This window comes from Thunnus maccoyii, chromosome 15 (assembly GCF_910596095.1).
Source record: "Thunnus maccoyii chromosome 15, fThuMac1.1, whole genome shotgun sequence".
NCBI lineage: Eukaryota > Metazoa > Chordata > Actinopteri > Scombriformes > Scombridae > Thunnus > Thunnus maccoyii.
In genome coordinates this window covers 18258255-18276646 of record NC_056547.1, presented here as the reverse complement: position 1 = coordinate 18276646, position 18392 = coordinate 18258255, and the positions used below count along the sequence as shown (strand labels likewise).

General features: G+C 40.3%; 1 protein-coding gene across 1 annotated transcript in view; it reads left to right on the top strand.

The window, feature by feature from the left end:
* The window catches only part of c15h18orf21 (chromosome 15 C18orf21 homolog), a 19918-nt gene extending 2060 nt beyond the window's left edge, over positions 1–17858 (top strand). The window contains exons 2-5 of the mRNA XM_042436529.1: positions 3700–3722; positions 4458–4678; positions 16065–16258; positions 16613–17858. Of these exons, the coding sequence (XP_042292463.1) occupies positions 3700–3722; positions 4458–4678; positions 16065–16258; positions 16613–16775 (601 nt within the window). The 3' untranslated portion in view covers positions 16776–17858. The remainder of the gene's footprint in view (positions 1–3699; positions 3723–4457; positions 4679–16064; positions 16259–16612) is intronic.
* Positions 17859–18392: the final 534 nt, after the last annotated feature.

Here is an 18392-nt window from a genome sequence, read left to right as displayed (position 1 = left end):
GTTCCAGCCATGTGCCTGTATCCTACAGGCTTGTTTTCACTTTCACCTGAGCCAGGAAATTTGTGGAGAGAACCATGAATGGAAACAAAAACAGCGGTTTTAATAGTAAAACCCCAGTCAGGGTCATTTTACGGATATGTTTGAGCCCACTGCTACTTTCATACATTGATCTGTTCCCCAGATTCCCTGGCTATGATGAGCCGGGGTTCTAGCGAACATTTTTTGACCACATTTAACTATGACAAGCTGTCCAACAGGCAAGACACAAATCTGAATGTTTGGACTGCTTGCTGCAAGACCTGGCTGATATCATGCCAAAGTGCCTGGCAGTGAGAATACAATTATTAAACACAGCCAAAAAGTACACTGAGCGTGATGAGCTAATTGACTACTGACTTTGATTTTTAGCCAGAGTGACAATATGTGAGGCCTACTTGGAAAGAAATTACTGTTACGAATTAATGTTTCAAACAGAGGTCTTGGACACACAGCTGATCAGTTAACCGAGGGGAAATCTTTTTTGTCAGCATCCACTCAAGTAGCTGGCATACGTGGTCAGTGTGTGTTGACGACGTCCTTAGTCCTAATGAACCACAAGTGTCTCTGTGTTCCTGTGGGATTTCCAGTGTCTGAGCTTTCTGCAGTTACGGTTTTGACCATGCGTCACAAGAATGTTTGTTTCGTGGGTGTGAGTCATTACTCATACACACTACTCCAAATATTTGTTGGAGATCGTGTTACTGCCTTCTGCCACAGTCTTCAGCTCCTGTTAGGCTGATGATGACTGAGTGTGTTAGTGTGTATGTTTGTATCAGAGTTACGGTTGCTGTTATTATATTTCTTATCGTTGTTGTCATTCTTGGTTTCACTAAAAATGTATCAATATTGATTTTCGGTAAAGGCCTTTAAGCACATTTCATGCTTGTATATTTTGTTTCTGTGCTTGTGTGTCAAGGAGTGAATGTAGTGAACGTGACGACCTGTGCCATGTGTATGTTTTGTCCCTGGATGTGTAACTGACGTCACTTTATAGTGGCTCACGTTGCCACGCTGGTGAAGCTGTTTTCCAGTAAGTTGATAATCAGTTTTGTGTGTCTTGTAACCAGGGCTTGATCGAGTGTTCTGATAACCAAAATATGCAGGATGTCTGCTGGACAAACATTGTCATAATAACTCTATTTTTAAATAGCCTCAAGTGTATTATGTAAAAGATTTTTCTTCATAGAGGGCATCATATTGTTTAGTTCATACCAACATATCAGTGATGATCAGCAAGTAATATTTGAAGTCTGATTTATCAGTGGAAGTCTTTAAGGAAAGATTGTTTTACACAGATTACTTTCGTTAACGGTTAACCTGCAGCCGTTCGTTTCCTTGATTAACTGTAGAAAATGGTGCAAAAAGCCTATTAGTCCAAGATGTGTTTTCAAATCATTTGTTTTATTTGAACAAAAGTTTACAACACAAAGATATTCAGATTACAATGAAACAGCATCAAATCCCTGCATTTGAGAGGTCGTAATAATAGAGTTTGGTGTTTTTGCTTGAAAACTGACTGAAACTGTAAATCAGTTGACTAATCAACTAATCATTTCAGCTTTAAAGTAATTCCCTTTAATTTCTGTCAAAATCAGTTACTAAATTTTTCCCTTCCCACTGCCTTTTCGAGACCTCTTCCTCCTCTTATCCAACACCCACCCTCATCTCCCCTCGAAACGTATCTCTCACTTAACTGGCCTCTCTCAGCAGGAGCCAGCCAAAGTCTCCACTCGTACGACTGAGCCCCAGACTGGGAGGCACCTGCTGGCCTCTCTCTCTGTCATGTCCAGCTGATGGATGGGTCCTCTGCCAATCTGTGTCATAGTGAGATAGAGTATTTAGAGGGTGCACTGACTAACACTGACGAAACCACTACTTGAGCCAGGCCAATATCAGTAAAGGTTTTTCAGTAGTAAACAGGGTATACCAGTAGTCGTGCTGTATTACTTGATGGCAGGAATTAATTGTTCTTAATGCCTTTCATTTTGTTCACTTTGCCTCAGCCAGCACCTCTGTCTCTAATTACATTATTTCATTGCAGCCAACACATAATGTCCACCACCCCCCTCAACGCACCTTCCACCCTTTTGCATCTCCCAGTTGTCAGCAGTCCATGTGTAGAGCCCATATCTTCAGTGTTCATCACCACAACTAAGTATGCACTTAAAAGGAGATGCATGACAAGTATGTTAATAAGATTAGTGCAGTGGAAGAGGTCTGTGCGGTTTGCGGTTTCTGAGGGCTGGCTCATCAGGGGAACAGCAAGAAGAGAGAATGTGGGAAAACAAAATTCCTCAAGAATCCAGCTTCTCTACACTCGAGTCATCAGTGGTCTGCTCATAGGTTGTTTGTTTTTTTTTATGGATTCTTGTCAGAGGATTTGCTTTTTAGTACTGCAAATAAATGAAATGCCTTTTTGTATTCAGAATTTGTTAGTGGTGTCAAGTGTGCCTAATGATCATTGATTATCAATACAGAAGCAACCGCCTTAGTGAATGTATTCAAACCAACTAACTTTCTAAGGTGGACTTTCATAAGAATGAGCTGAGAAAAATGAAAAAGGCATTCTTAATAACCAACAGAAGTGTTTTGGGAATAGTTCAAGGTCTATGAGTCATTATCATATCTGCAGAGTCACAGTCCATCATGCCGGTGACGTGCAGCTACTTGTCATTTCCAGAACTACTTTTCTTGGGATCAAAGGAGGGTGACTCTGACTGAGTGGGATGAGTGTTGGGAGATATGTTGCAAATGATTCTCTGCCCCGCCATGCATCCAGCCGCATCCAATGTCATCCAGCAATATAATGCTCCATCTCGCATATGGGATGGTTGAGAATGAAAGCGGAGAGTGTCAACAAACCGCTGCTGCTGCCAGACACCACAGCAGCCAGCAGGTCAACTCCAGATTAAAGTCAACCCCGCGCCCCCTCCTCCTCTGCATAAACAGCCAACCCCATTCCGGTCTCTCCCTTCAACACGTGCTGCAGGACTTCATTGATTTAAGCCCGGGGCTAATTTTAGCGGGACTTAGCAGTGGCTTAGTTAAAATGTTTGCTCAAATATCTTATTGCTTGTGTTCCAAAAGTGGAGGCAGAGCCTAGCAGACACCGAGGCAGTGCTGTGTGTGTGTGGGGGGGGGGGGGGGTGAGGCTATTGAAATGGTTTGGAGAGTTGCCTTATATTGTTTGGGAGAGACCAATTTACTTTTCTGGTTGCATGTTTTCCACATCACATAATGGGAAGAGCTTTCTGTCTGTGGCAAACTTATTTTTTTTCCAAAATGTGTGTTCCATTCTGTTAATTGTTTATTTACATAAATGTATTTTAACAAAATTGGTAGCTGCCAGTTTCTTTTTCTAAATGATTTATATTGAAAACCATGTTATACAAAATTAGTCTTACTCCCTTGTTTATTAGATTGTTCCAGTGTGAAGGAGATGTTCTAATGCAAATTGAGAGGAGCATTTTTAAATACATGAATATGCATGCTGAATTTGTGCCTTTCTCCAGTATTTTAGCTGTAATTATTTTTTCAGTTTTACTTCATAATCATATCGTACTAAAAGTTCTTAACGTTAAATCCAGTTACTGTTTTTTCTTTTATTATTGTTTGGTTATATTCCAAAATGCCTGATCTAGTCTCTCTCTTTCTTCTCAGTCAGCTGCCTTTGAATGCTAAAGGTAAGTGAGGATTCTTTCGTTTCATTTACAGTTTTTGTCATATTTTCGTTATTGTATGTTTTAATCAGTGATGCCCTCGAGTGTTATAACCACAAAGAGTTGAATGCAGTAGTAAACAGGACCTTGTCACGGCCATCTCAAGGTTGATAAACCTCACTAAACCCTCAGCCAAACACACTGAGTCAGCCAGCTGTCTTCAGCAGACTGCCTGGCGGGATCAAACACACAGGCACAGACCCATGCCAGCCAAAACCACATCAATAGGCAGTGGTGCCATTTAGTGAGGCTGTTCAGGCTTTTCTCTTCCAAATAATACCAGAACTTGTCCCTAAGAGCATAGCATGGTGTTTATTACTTGTCCCTAGAACTGATAATTTGACATAGCTGTTGTTTTGCTATGACACATAATAAAAGCTTGTTTTTCCTCTGAATACTGAAAGATTGGATGTTATAATGGTACAGTCAGCAGAGAATCAGTTTGCAACTGTTAAAATGATATTCTTTACATAGTTCTTTTAACTACCAATCTTTAAAAGACATTTCTTTGCCTCTTTGCATAATATGCTGGTGTAAAGGAGAAGAAAATCATCAACAAATTTTTCATTCTCACTATCACATCCACCTCCACTTATTTGGTTACCCGGGTATTATTATGTATGTGATATATGCGCGCCTGTGTGCACCGTAATATTTTCTGATTTTGTTTGAGATAATCTGTCTCTTTCTTCCTCTCAGCAACAAAGAAGCAGAAATCTTCCAGTCTGTTGCACAGCACTGTGGTGTGCCCGCACTGCTATCAGTGGCTGAAACCTGACAATCACCGGATGCGGCTACAGCCCAAGCAACGTCCATCAGCACGGGTGCAGAGCGTCCTGCGCAGGAAGGCCAGGGGCAAACGACTCAGCCTGGTGCAGAAAAATCTGCTGCACCGATTCCAAATGTCCTCCTCAGTACTGGTGAGACAGGCAAAACACTACAACTCCACAGACCTGGTTATGTATTGTACTACACTGTAGCACATTGTCACCAAGAGTATACGCCCGGATCAGTGTCCCCAGCTGTTGTGCTATTGTAGTGAGCGGAAGAACTGTATTGACAGCAATGGCCTAGTTGTATTGGATTTTTGGGTCAAGCATTTATATCATTATTTGATAATAATACAATTATCTACTGGAAAACTATATAATTACCCTGTTCCTAAATTACCTCAAGCACTTTTTGGTGCGTAATGTCCTCTAATAGACCTTTTCCACAGTAGACATTTTGACTTGTCATAGAAAGAAAAGCACAGGTGGGACTAATACTGTTAACGATGGTTCTGTCTACATGGAATGCAGCTTGCATGAATGCATGCTTTGAGAAAAGACTATTGTTTTTTACATGATAATGTATTTCTGTGATAAACCAACACTGGCTGATTTTATTACTCCTCTGATTTAGTGGTAAGACTTTAGGCCACTTGTGTAAACTGACCTATGAAGGAGGCAAGAGACAAGAGCATTTCCCAATGAAGATCAAACATGTATCACATTGTTATTTATTATAACTTAACAAGTCTTACATTCTCTCTTAATGTATTGTTTTTAGTCTCTGTTGCTATTAGATTGACAAGGTCATTTATATTCTTTCCACACAAAGTGCCTGGTTTCATTATGGTGCTCCACTTATCATTACAGCCTGAACAGTGGTCCCATTAAGCTAAACTGTAAGAGAACTAATGTTGCCAGACAGTGCTTTGTCAACACTCACCCCGTTCCCTCCCACACCCCCCTGTATTGTTACAGTGGCTCTTTTGTCTGTCCTCTTAATGGATAGCAATGGACAGGGACAAAATGGAAAGCTTATTTTGGCCAGCGCCCACCCACTCCACTGATAAGCCCATTTAGATGTGGAAACTAGTGGTGGAGGACGTGGCAATAGGGTCATTTTCCCCCTGCATCAGAGCAGCGATAGGAAAGAACCACTGAAGAGCCCCTTTGGTGCTCTGACATCAGCCTAATGAAGAGCAGCTCTTGTGAAAATGCTGCTGCCTCATTAAAATCAGGTTGGGTTCAATTAGTATGCAGGTATTCACTGCACCAGCCACTCTGAACCCACACTCTACTATATATTTGTTGACTCTGAGGGCAAAGAGAAAGGCAGAAGTTGAGAGAAGGAGCAGACATAAAGAGAGTAGTGAAAGAAAAGGAGGAACATAACTCAAGAGGTTGAAACAGAAAAGGTGAAAAGAAAGAGGAGAGCAGAAGGCGGATAGATAAGAAGGGTGAACAGAGGAAGTAAGATGATGGAATACAGAAGAGAAAAAGTTTTCATCTTGAGTCATAATTTCATATGCAGCAGTGGTTTCGCCCTGTTCTCCTCCTGTGGACTTTGATGAAGGTCAGTTCCAGGGTCTGATAGGGAAATCATCTGGAGAAAGTGATTTGAATCTTTACATGCTGGAGGCATCATGAAATCAGAGAAGTCTATCATATGGGTTTTTTAACATCATCGTATACTGAAAAATAATACGCAGTGCGGCTTAGAGACTGATAATTGCATTTCCAGGCCTCAAAGCCTTAAAAATGTTTTCGCAAACTGTCAGATTTTTAAAGCATTAAAGCATTTTGAAAACAAAGCTATCAACATCTGAAATAAATCAGCTACTATTGATGAATAAATCTGCTAACAACATGTTACCCTCCGTGACACTTTTAGAAGTATAATAACTCAAAAGCATCCAATTAATAATTATAATTTCAAAGTTCACACTTCAGTAAGACCTCTGTCACCATCATCCAACTTGTTGGGTTTTTTGAGCCTTTATATTTCACCAGACATCAAATCCATAAACTTAAAGCTGTTTATGACTCCCTCGTGTAACTCATCACTCTTAGTCAAACATTAACTATGTTGTGTGTTGTACACAGAGAGGGCCTCTCTTAAAGCCATGACTGTGCATCTCTCTTCACACTAGTTTGTCAACAGTGTTTTGGTCACGATCAGGAATGTTGATGCTTGTTCATCACATGACTTCCTAGTAAACCAATACACCCCCAAGCATCTACTCCAAGGTATTTTTACCCTCTGTTTTCACGGTCACTCGTCTGTCATATACTGGAGAACTAAGGGGCAACAAGTCAAGCCCCATATGGGCGACAGCATACACCTGTGCTCGGCAGAAGGGTGATAGTGAGGCGATACCCTTAAAATGCAAGTGGTGAAGTGGTGAGATAAGAGGAGGAATGCAGACTGCTTTCCTTTCTTTGCCTCCCTGGTTCCATACTGATGACCAGAGCACAACAACACATGCGGGAGGGGGGCTCAGCACGATAGCCTGAATCAAGAGATTAGCATCCACTCTTCTAAACCACCTTTTTAAAGATAGAAGCTTGGGCTCGTAGTTGGGATAACAGGAGAAGCTCATGTAATGTGTCATTTTTGTAAGTTTGTTGTCATTTTCAAGCAGATATTTGACGAAGATGAAAAACAGTGTCCACCGCCTGAGCGAGATTACTTGTCACAGTGACCGTGAAGCCTTAATTTGCTTTTATTAGTTTGTATTTCCTTATTTTATGGCTTTATTTCAGTGTGCCAGAGTTGAGTGTTATGGCTGTGTACACAATATTCGGCTCTGCTTACTGTCAGTCACATGTCATCCGCAGGAAGAGGTAGAGGTTTTATCAAAGGAATAATCAAAACATGTTGTCTTATAAATTTATGATCACAGTAAAGGGTTTTTTTTTTTGTGTATGGGCTGAGACAAGGGGTGCGTATTTTCATATCCATGTGTGCTGGTGTTCTCTATGTTCTTGCATGTGTTTAAACAAGTGTTGGATCTTGCTATGGATGAGAGGTGTTGTGGGACACTTAAAGGAACCACTAGTTTTATTTAATATAATTATGCTCATAAAGTCTTTACAGCTTTTGTTTCCCACCCGATGTTCATACTGCAGACATATGGCAATACATGTCCTATCAGTCATTTATAACATATCTGCAATTAATTTATGTGTTGAACATTAGGAAATATGTCCTTAGGAAAATTTGTTTACTAAAATACAAATATAAAAACATCAGACATACAACATGTGACCAGTAGATACACAGTTCCACTCATGCACATGGGTGGTGTACAGTATTTAGACTCCAGAGTGTAAATCCCCCTCATTACACACTATATTGCTCTCCCCTTAGGCGGTATATGTGTGCTGCCATCGGTGTGGATGTCAGTGCATGATATACGCTCTGCAGCTCTGTGAAGTTGTGTCTTAGAGGTATTACATTATAAATCAGGCATGTTTATGCATGCTGGAAAGGTTATGTAGCAATGGGTATGGAAATAAGTTGAATTGTAGCCCCACAAGAGAGGCAGAGACCCTAAATGGAGCGAACGATAGCGCATTCTCCTCCTCCTCCTCCTCCATTCTTCTGTTCTCCTCTCTTGTAGCCGCGATTTATACTTCCCAGCAGAGTTGTTTGCTACAATAAAGCATACTGTTCAGGCTTTTTCCTGGCTGGATACATGTAGGTTTGTGGGAGTTGAATTTATGCCCGGTGTTTAAATGTAACAGTTACTTATTGGGAAATAGTGATTCTACCTGGTAGTTCACAAAAAGAATGACTTTTTGCAAAGACAGGTGGATGGGCATGTTTACTGAATATGCAGTGATGTTGCCATTCTCTGAGAACAACACTTGTTTTCAAAAAAACGATGAGCCAAGTGATAAAACATAAGTGGTTGAAAGATCTTTCCTTTTTCCCAGAAGAGCCATTTTGCCCTGACGTGAGTCAAGCCTCTCTTTGTAATTTATGTCACCACTTCTTCTTGACCTCACTGACCACCTCTCATCTTCTAATCTCTCGTTCTTTTTTTCTCCTTGCATTCTTCAATCCCCTCTTTCCTTTGTTGCATTTTACCTCAACTCATCTACCTGGCAACCCCCTGCAACCTTTGCTTCATCCTCATCTGCCTCCCCTTCTCCTTCTATTCTTGGCCATGTCTTCACCACATCCCTCTGTTGTATTTATCTTTACTGGAGTAATGTCGCTGGAGAATGTGCCTCTTGAGGAGATGACAGGAAACAGGAGACAGAGATGTCTGGTTGGTACTTTGCCTGTTCGCTCTCAGGGAACAGGAAACACTCCACAGAGGGTTTTGACAACTCAAGGGTGCGCAGCGAGTGACAGGATGACAAGAGGGGGATGTGTTGGGGAAGAGAAAGGCCAGGAGGGAATGTGGAACAGCAACAGTGGGGATGGCCTTGAGTTCTTTAGAAACAAACAAAGGAGACTTAGGGAGAAGTGGAAACACTCACTCATCCCTCACATGTGTAGGGATTTAGCAAAGTGTGCACAGAAGTATTTTCAGCATTTGAATATTCACATGTACAGTAAGAGCAGCAGTCATTAGCTTCTGTGCCTCACTTCATTTCATTTCTTTGCCACTATTAGAAGTCTACTGTGGAACTTGGCAATCGCTACTGTAAGTTAAACTGTAAGTTGGCACGGGGTGTCAAGCTTTGGAATCTGCCACTTTTGGATCCTCGCTCACCAGCTTTTGAAGTATATCTTTTCTGTAACTGATGCTGTCAACACGTGAGCACATTAATGGCATTCTGTTATAAAGCCACACGTGTGCCTTCAGATACCTTTTATAATGGTCATAAAAGAGCTCTAAATTCAGATCTGTCTCTAAGCCATTTTGTTTATTCCTAAACCCCAAAACTCTGAAGCACGGTTGGCCCGTCTACATGCCTCCTCAGGTCAACATTTTGTAAATGGAAGCCTGTATCAAACAATCATGTCTGTATGATCTACCTTGTAAACAATGTCAGATGTTTTGTTTTTTTAAATTTTAGTCGATGAAAATATTTTATTTCATATTTTGAAGCATCTTATATGCAAAATATCCTAAGCCAAAATAGGGGTACGTTTCTATACTTTAACCAAACCAAGATGGCATGCTTTGTAGAAATCTTTACTGTTTGATTTGCCAAAACTTTCACGATAATTCTTAGGTAATTTCAAGGAGCATTTATTTTTTATTTTTTTTATAAGGGAGCTGTCAAATACAAAAAAGTGAGAGAATTTATAATGCTCAATATGTGCATGAATACAGGCACTAAATGTCATGAGGAACACAGAAAAGGCTTGGATCAGCAGCTCCTCTGGATAGAAACGTTTTTCAAGCTTGATGCTCTTCCTCAGACTGCATCAAGAGGTTTATGATGACGCGTCAGTGACAGTGAGACATCACAGATTTTGGTTCCAGATGTTGATTTTAATCCATATCAAATGTAGTACCTAAATTACAAATTACCCAAAGCATTGTGAATACTGTATGATGCTTTTTATCTAATCTGAGAAGTACAGGTAAATCATAAGCTTTCCTTCCCTTTCCTCCAGCTTTTGCTCTAGTTGGGTTTGAGGCAAACCTGCTTGTGTGACGCAGGATAAAATGTGACATTTATCACCACCAACAGAGACGGTGTGTTTTAGCTCTGCATTCAGATCGAGTGTCACTGTGTATTTACCTGGCAGCCTGCCTGCTTGCCTCCAGACAGTGTGACTAAGTGGCTGACTGCACCATCACAGTGCAAGGCCATGCTTAGAGGAAAGTTTACACTGCTTGCCTCGTATTGATCCCCCAACTGCTCTTCTGCTTTTGGCTTTATTGTGCTGTATTGATGTGTGCTCAAATGACTTTCACACACTGCGCACAGATATTCATGCTTTTGAATACTCGCACACACACACACACAGATGTTTGAAAACTCTGTCACACAATCAACATTTAACACTTATAAAGAAAGACTCTTACAGGCACTTAACTCCGTCATTCACTATGTTGCTCTACTCATCTTCTCCCCTCTTGGGTGGTATCGTACTCCCAAGGTCAGACAGATCAACCCAAGCTGACCTCTGGCAGCAGAGAGAGAAAGACAGGAAGGGAGGTATTTATGGAGCAGGGGCTATTAATAGAGGGAAAGGCCCATCTGCAGAATTGATTTATGTGGATCTGCGTGTGTTTGTGTGTCATTTCACTGTTTCACACGCAATTTCTCTTTGATTCTCAGAACCAATATCACTGTTATGTATGAGTCATTTCTGGCTACAGGCATGCGTGTCACAAGGTGGCAGAAGTGTATGTTTCTGAAAATAAAAATGTAAATGTGAAGGTGTGACAAGAAGAGCTGGCAGCTCTCAGTCATCAGACGCAAATATTTCTGTGTTGATTAGGTTCTTGTATAAGAGAACCTCAGAAGTGTTAAACTCAAGACTCCCCCATCTCATTTCCCACAATACTGAGTTACACTGGGCACAGCTTATGCCACACAACATGAAACTGCACAATCTCACTGACTGATGTGTTTATGTAAACTGAGATAGTTTCCTAAATCAACCCTTAACTGCATTAAACTGTGAGAATTAACAGACTAGTTTATTCTGTCTTCTTTAATTGTGTAAATGAGATTTTAGTAGCCTCTGTTGGTGAGGTATACATGATTGCATGCTGTCTATTTAATAATTTAGAGCATGAACAGCAGGTGCTGACATTCCATGCACTGTGCAAGATTGCTAGAGTTAAACAGACATGATATATGTGTATGGGATCAATGTAGCTATCTGTGACTGTGGCCATCTGTGTAGGTTCACCTTTCATGTTTTAATAAAAACATGATCTTGCGTGTGTTGTAAGAAACAGAAGGCTCCACTTATTGCATAGAGGAGGGTAAGATGAAAGGTCAAGCCTGACCCTGTGTGAGTATATACCATATACAGGTTAGGGGCAATACTAGATTGCTATTGACTTTGTTTCTTGCTTTGTGTAATTCAATTTAATATGGTAATTCTTCCCCTGACCGTATGGGGAACCTTGATTTTCCTGAGAGCAGAAATTCAACTTTAAATACCTCATCTGCAAAAAACAACCATCCTTAATATTCCCCCAGCTGTGTATAGGTGGTTGTTTATCCTCTTACTACCCTGCAGCTCCAATATGTTGCCTTTGCCATATGCTTGATTGGCCAACGTGTAGGTCTGTCTGCTGCCAGAATCAACAGCCCAAGATGAGGAAATCAAATCTCTCGGTGCCACAGGCTCACGTGTGTCTGCTCAGACATGTCAAGGGATTAACGTAAATTAAACAAGTACACGTGATGGGTGGGATTTCATTTCAGGTTGTCAAGATTTTTCATCAATATGCGGCCACTGTACTACTATTGGAGTGGGAAGTGAGAGTTTGTTGACGCGTTCATGTTGTTGAAGTTAGTCTGATAACCGTCTTTCCGCTTTCCACTGTTGTGTACATAGACAGACACATACACACACACACACCTTTATCATCAGTGGGTAAAGGTTTCTTTTCTTAGAGCCTGTCATATCAGTGCCTTAGTGCAGGCCAGCTGATGATAGTTGGGCCACTAATGGTAACTAGAGGACAAGAGGATAAACAGCATGAGGTCATTCGAGCTGTAAACATCCATCTGCAGCCAGCTGTCTGTCTGTGATCCACTCCACTATGAGTCACACATTCTTGTTCTAAGGTTTTTTTTTCCATTTGATAGACAAAGTTGAGTTCAAATCAGTAAAATCTAGGCTACAACCTAAATGTCCACAGCCCTAATCACTTACAGTAGGTGTTACAGTTGCGGATGTAGCACCATTTATAACTGGACAACAAATAGTTTTTGTTTGAGTTTGGCTCTGACTTCCCGTTTAGATTTGATTAGATGAAACTTTAATGATCTGCAGGAGGACATTGGGTAATTTCAGAAGGAAATAACAGCATATAGTGACGGAAAGCAAATACAGCGTGTGAAATATTAGACCGCTCGTCACAACAATATGTTCAGACAGATGAATAGATGTAAACAAAAATCATGTAAAAATTTGAATGATGCATGTGCATCACTGGTCTGTTTATTTTGTCAGGTACATAGGAAACAAGACAGATAAAATATGTTACAGATGTGTTAACAACTTTAACAAGCATGTGTTATCAGTATCTGTATTTTTTTCTATGAAACTGTATAAAATTATTTGCATGTAACTTTGCATATCATGGTTCCGTATCCCAATGTCACTGACACTTGCCAGTTTCACTAAAAGAAAAACTCCAAACTGTCCAAATTAAAGGACTAGTAGTTTTACATTTTAGCCTTTTACCAACAAATTACGCTGTGTATATTTACATCAGTGCCAAACATTTCTCAAAGGATACCTTATTATTTTTATGTCTTTCTGATGGAATCACTGGTTTCCATTTTATCATAAAGAGTAAAAATCATGCAAAAATGATGACAGTTGATTGAGACGGGTAATCCATCCTGATTAATATTATGTCAGCTTTTGTGACAGGTATGTTCCTGTGATGTGATGATGCAGTTGCAGGTTTTTTGAAAATACTTATTGTTTATGCATGCAAGGACTATTTGAGATTCCAGTCAGTTACCAAACAGAAATTTCCTAAATGCAAGAAATCACCATATTTACTTTTCCCCAGTTGTTTGTGAAACCCAAGAAAAGTAGTGGTAAGGCTTCACTAATCTTTTAAGGAAAGTGCTGGAATGCTCTGGAACAATTGGCAATTCATTGTTGTGCTCAAGGACACTACAGCAGAATGGACATACCTGAACCCAGATCCTCCTGTGAAGTACCACTATAGCACCCCTCTCTGTCTGTTTCCCTTTGAAGCACCTCTGTATAACCAGAAAGTATTGCCAGTGTAACATCCTGTGCCACATCTTTGTAATATTCATACTTTTTTTTTTTTGGCTGAATATGCAAAGAAAAGCCTGCAGGCAGAGTGTTCCTGGATGATAAGTTTGAATAGCCTCCTTAGTGTATTAAAAGCACTTTGTTCCAGCCGTATCTGCGTCATCAGCATTGCTGCTTTGAGTTGTTACGACTTCTTTTTATATAGCGATTGTAATCATAATAGGTCAGAGCTTTGCTACATTTAGAAGTGTGCAAGTTTTTTTCAAGTTCAGGAGAGATAATGAGGCTGTTACTGTTCAGTGTTCTCTTTCAATGCGAGGCTTCATCCGCTTTGGTAATAGCAGCTTGCCTTTATAGGAGTTAGAAATTACTGATTTTATTGCATTTGTATGATCACAATAACTCACACATGCTAAAAACACCCATTGATGATTTGATTTTTAGACTGTGGTGTTGTCTTAAATGGGAAATGACAAAACAAAAACTGCTTTTTTATTAGCAATACAGTCCTTAAAGTAGGAATCATTTATCATGTGATTTTGCACATGTGGACTTTATCATGACATATTCTACTAGGAAAAAGTTTTAAATGTTTATCTTTAGTTTTCAGTCATATATTTCAACCTTACCTTTCTGTGTTTGGATATGTTTACACGATGTTCCAACGAGGATGTGTCTTAATGAATCTAGTTTGTGTTAAAGTCATCACAACCAAAGCAGCAACAGAGTGCTAGCGATCCCACAGATGAATCAACCCTTTTGACAGTGTATTGGTCAGCCCCCCACTGAGCCACACCCCTATGCAAAGATGGGCTGGGTCAGTTGCTGGGCTTGGTCTGTTTAAAGCTGGACATGCAGGCTCATGTAGTAAACACTTGACACACGGTCACGTAGAACGAGAGCGGAACTCTGTCCTCCTACAGCATCAAAACCTAAACTCTCCAACCGACACCTGTCAGAATCTGAAATGGCTACCTTCGTGTCGGTGAGTTTTCCATCTCATCAGCATTCAGGACTGTCAACAGCTCGGCTCATACTTGCTGACCTCTGCAGCGGTGGTCTATTCTGACCAGTTTTACCCTGGTGCAACTCTGGATGGCTTGTGTCAATGATGGGATTTAAGTTACTGAAGGTTGCCGAAGGAATGTCGAAGATTCCCTGATGCGTTTTCTACAGTGAGGAAAGTAGTCTTCAGGGAGGAAAGTGTAACTGTCTCATCTGTTTAAGAGTTAAATTTTGTACTTGAGTCGGTTGTTTGTTCAGCCTGTTTGTTCCTTGTAGCTTATCTCGTACTTTGGGTCAGCTCATTACTGGGCTGATGTGATTGTCTCCAAATTGTTATCTTCACTTGATGGTGGTGTCCTTGGTGTGAATACTGGGCAGCAATTACTGGTAAATAAGAGCATCTGCCAAAAGCTGTAAATGAGCAACTGTGGCAGTTACCATAGCAGTTAGTTGTTGTTTAATCGTCTTTTAATGTGTCTCTTTAGTTGAGCAGTGGATTTGTGCTCTGTTGAGCTCTTATTCATTGTCTACCAATGGTTTCATAACAGCCTACATGAACTCTGTGACAGACATGTACTATCCTGATTATAGTCTATTTCCATGCAGTTTTTCCTTTTTATGGGGACACATGAAAGCGTCTGGCAGGAGTTTGGGATGCCAATTGTTGTCTTGAGTCATGAGAATCTCGTGAACCGACAGTTGCACCTCGTAACTCTTACAACTGCCCACATGCTTTGCCTTATATAGGGACTCATAAGTTTTTGTTTGCATGCGATGTGTAATCTGTGCCAGGAAATTGTTTTAAATTTGTCATGAGAGACACAATAAAGAGTAAACTCAACTGAAACGCCAAATTCGTTGAAGCTGAAAAAGGTTCACCGACTGAAAAAGTTGGCAGACGTCTCTTATAGCATCCATACCCTGAATAGGTGAAACTGCACAGCAACAGCCCCACCCTACCCTCTCATAGGCTAAAGTCAATGTTTCCCATCCGGTTTTAACTAACCCAGTTATTTTCATATCTGTACAAACATTCAAAGGTAAGATAATCTAGGGGATGTTTGGCAGGGTCGATGACAAAAGTCTCAGCTGTTAAATGAATCATCTCCTGTCATAAATTTTGTTTCCTGGACCCCATTGTGAAATATTCCTCAGCTGTGAGATAGCAATAGTTGTGCCTGACATCTGTGAGGCTGTGGGCTGGCCTGCGTCACCCTGCGCTTATGAGCATTTCTCATTACAACCCCCTTGCCTGCCACAACTGTGGCTAGTCCTGCTCCCTGTGTCCCCGGAGTCATTCTGTCACTGCAATCGATGTCCAGACTGGGTCACAGCAAACTCTTGTGTGTCCCAGAGAAAGACTTACAGCTGGGTTTGATGAAAAATAATAACTGGAATGATAAAAACTTCAGCCTCCCTTCTTTGATTTACATGAGTTGGTAGACAGATTATACTATATCTTGTATTTTACAAGAGTAGTTTCAAGGGCCTTTTAGGAAACCTGCAGGAATTTTTTGTATCCCTATGGGTATACCTTGTATGCCTTCACCTCAAAATCTCATTATGTATGAGAGAAATATAGATGCAGACAATGCAATATTAATGAATATGTTACTTTTCCTCTCCTTATTCCAGATGGCCACCTGCCACACTTGCAATAAGACTTCCAGACACAAAGGAGTGAATCGGGACTTCATAGCTACCTTCGGTAAGACCCACAGCACACCAGGGAATGCTGGCAAACACAAGACCCCACAGTCAACCACCAGACCCGGCACGACTACCCCCAAGACCCCTGGCAAAGACAAGACACCTGTTCATACACCTAGGTAAGTTATTTAAGCTTGCTGGTATTAATATCTCCTCAGATACATTTTTATGCAAGATATAGCCTTCCTCTACTAAACTTGGTAGGTGTCATAGATATCCGAGAGGATGATGTGTCTGGCATGTTAGCGTTTGAATGATTAAGTTTCTATTTATTCAGCATTAACAGATCTACAGTTAGCTGGAAGGGTCGTACGTGTTGGTATCCATGCTTGTCAGATCATATACTTGCTGACAGCAAACTTTAACATTTCCTACCAACCAACAAAATCTCAAGTTACTGTATCTTAACCCCCCCCCTCCCTCTTCTTCTTTTTTCTCTATCCCCAACTCTCCTTTTCTCTCTCTCCCTCCAGGTCCTCCACCTCCTCTAACACTCCTGGGTCAGGCTCGTCTTCCTCCAAACCTCCATCTAAAGCAAAAAATTGGGTTGTCCAGCGTCTCAGCAAGATACTCATGCGAGAAGACAACAAGAGCAGCAAGAAGGGGGGCTTGAAAGATTTTCTCTCCTCACTTTGAGTATCTACCAAACACAACTTGTCATCTACTCCTTAAAAAAAGGGATTAGGCCCATATAGTAACCTGTTCACACCAAAGGCTAAGGGGAAACTAAAGAAAATAACTTTGGTTTCTGAGGCCGGTGTGGGAAGGGTTACAGTTCGCCCACCAACACAACTGTTGCTGGGCTGTTTGGAGTGGCACTCCTGAATGCAACTGGGAGCGTCGGGGTGGTTATTTCAACTATTAATCAGGGTTACTAAATCTTTTGCTGAGCCAGTCGGAGGACAATGCATCTTCTGTCTAATTTAGCACATGCCTCTTCTACTCTCCTAAACCGGGGATGCTATTCTTAGTGGAATGTTTGAGGAATTATTTAATATTTATCAAACGGCTGAAACACCACCCAGCTTTGCTCTGTGGTGGCATTTTGTGGCATGTCAAGCTGGTTTACATGCCAATATCCTTCTTTAAGGTGATCATTTAGATTTTTTTCTAAAGTTACAATTTACATTTATATGATATACAGTATATATATATATATATATATAAAACTGTTTGGTATTCATGCTGCTTGATTTTAAAACTTTTGTATATGAATGTATTTACTCTTTTTTCTCTCTCTCTCTTCATTGGGAAGATGTGTCAGTTGTAAAGCCACTGGCTAAAAATGACAGATACACAAATGTACTGTATATATGTTTTTGCCAATGTTGCATTTTTGTACATGCATACAAATGATTTTGAAACTGCACAGTCACCAGTGAATATATTTATAATTATCATCTAAAATGGGACTCATCAGTTGCTGTTTACATTGAATGGGCAGATCTGCCTAATGACTACAGAAATCGTTACTGTGGTATAACTGACTTAAATTTTTTTTTGAACATTTTCCTTGGCTATGTGTTTTTAAAAGGTTATTCTTTTCATTTTTTGTTAAGAGCAGGAATTTAAATATATCTACTGCATTTTGTACTGCCTGATTACCTACCTTTTTTCCATTAACTGTTCAATGTACAGTTATGTGTTTAAATCCTGAAATACCTCACATTTGTATTCTACCCATACTGCGATTCTCTGAAATAAAAGCTTTCCAGTCTGTGAAATTGTGCTGCTTATTTCACTTCTTGAGGACGTCTGAGATGAGTGCTTTAAAATGCCAGACTGCAGATGTTACAACACTTCTGCAGATATGGATATAAATTATTTCGTGCATCCTGCAGCAGATTTACTTAGAAAAGTATAAGGAGTATTTACAGTTCACCTTTCTCACCTGCATGATAAAATGCAATATAAACAGAAACCATATAAACAGTAATGGAAAGTTACATAGTAAAGTACATTTACTCAAGTACTGTACGTAAATACAGTTTTGAGGTACTTGTACTTTACTTGAGTATTTCCATGTGATGCTACTTTATATTTCCACTCCACTACATTTCAGAGGGAAATATTGTACTCTCTGCTCCACTACATTTATCTGACAGCTTTAGTTACTTTTCAGATGAAGATTTGACACAATGGATAATATAACAAGCTTTTAAAATACAACACATTGTTAAAGATGAAACCAGTGGTTTCCAACCTTTTTGACTTTTGATGTTTTACAAAAAGCAGTGTGTAGTTGGGGTCACG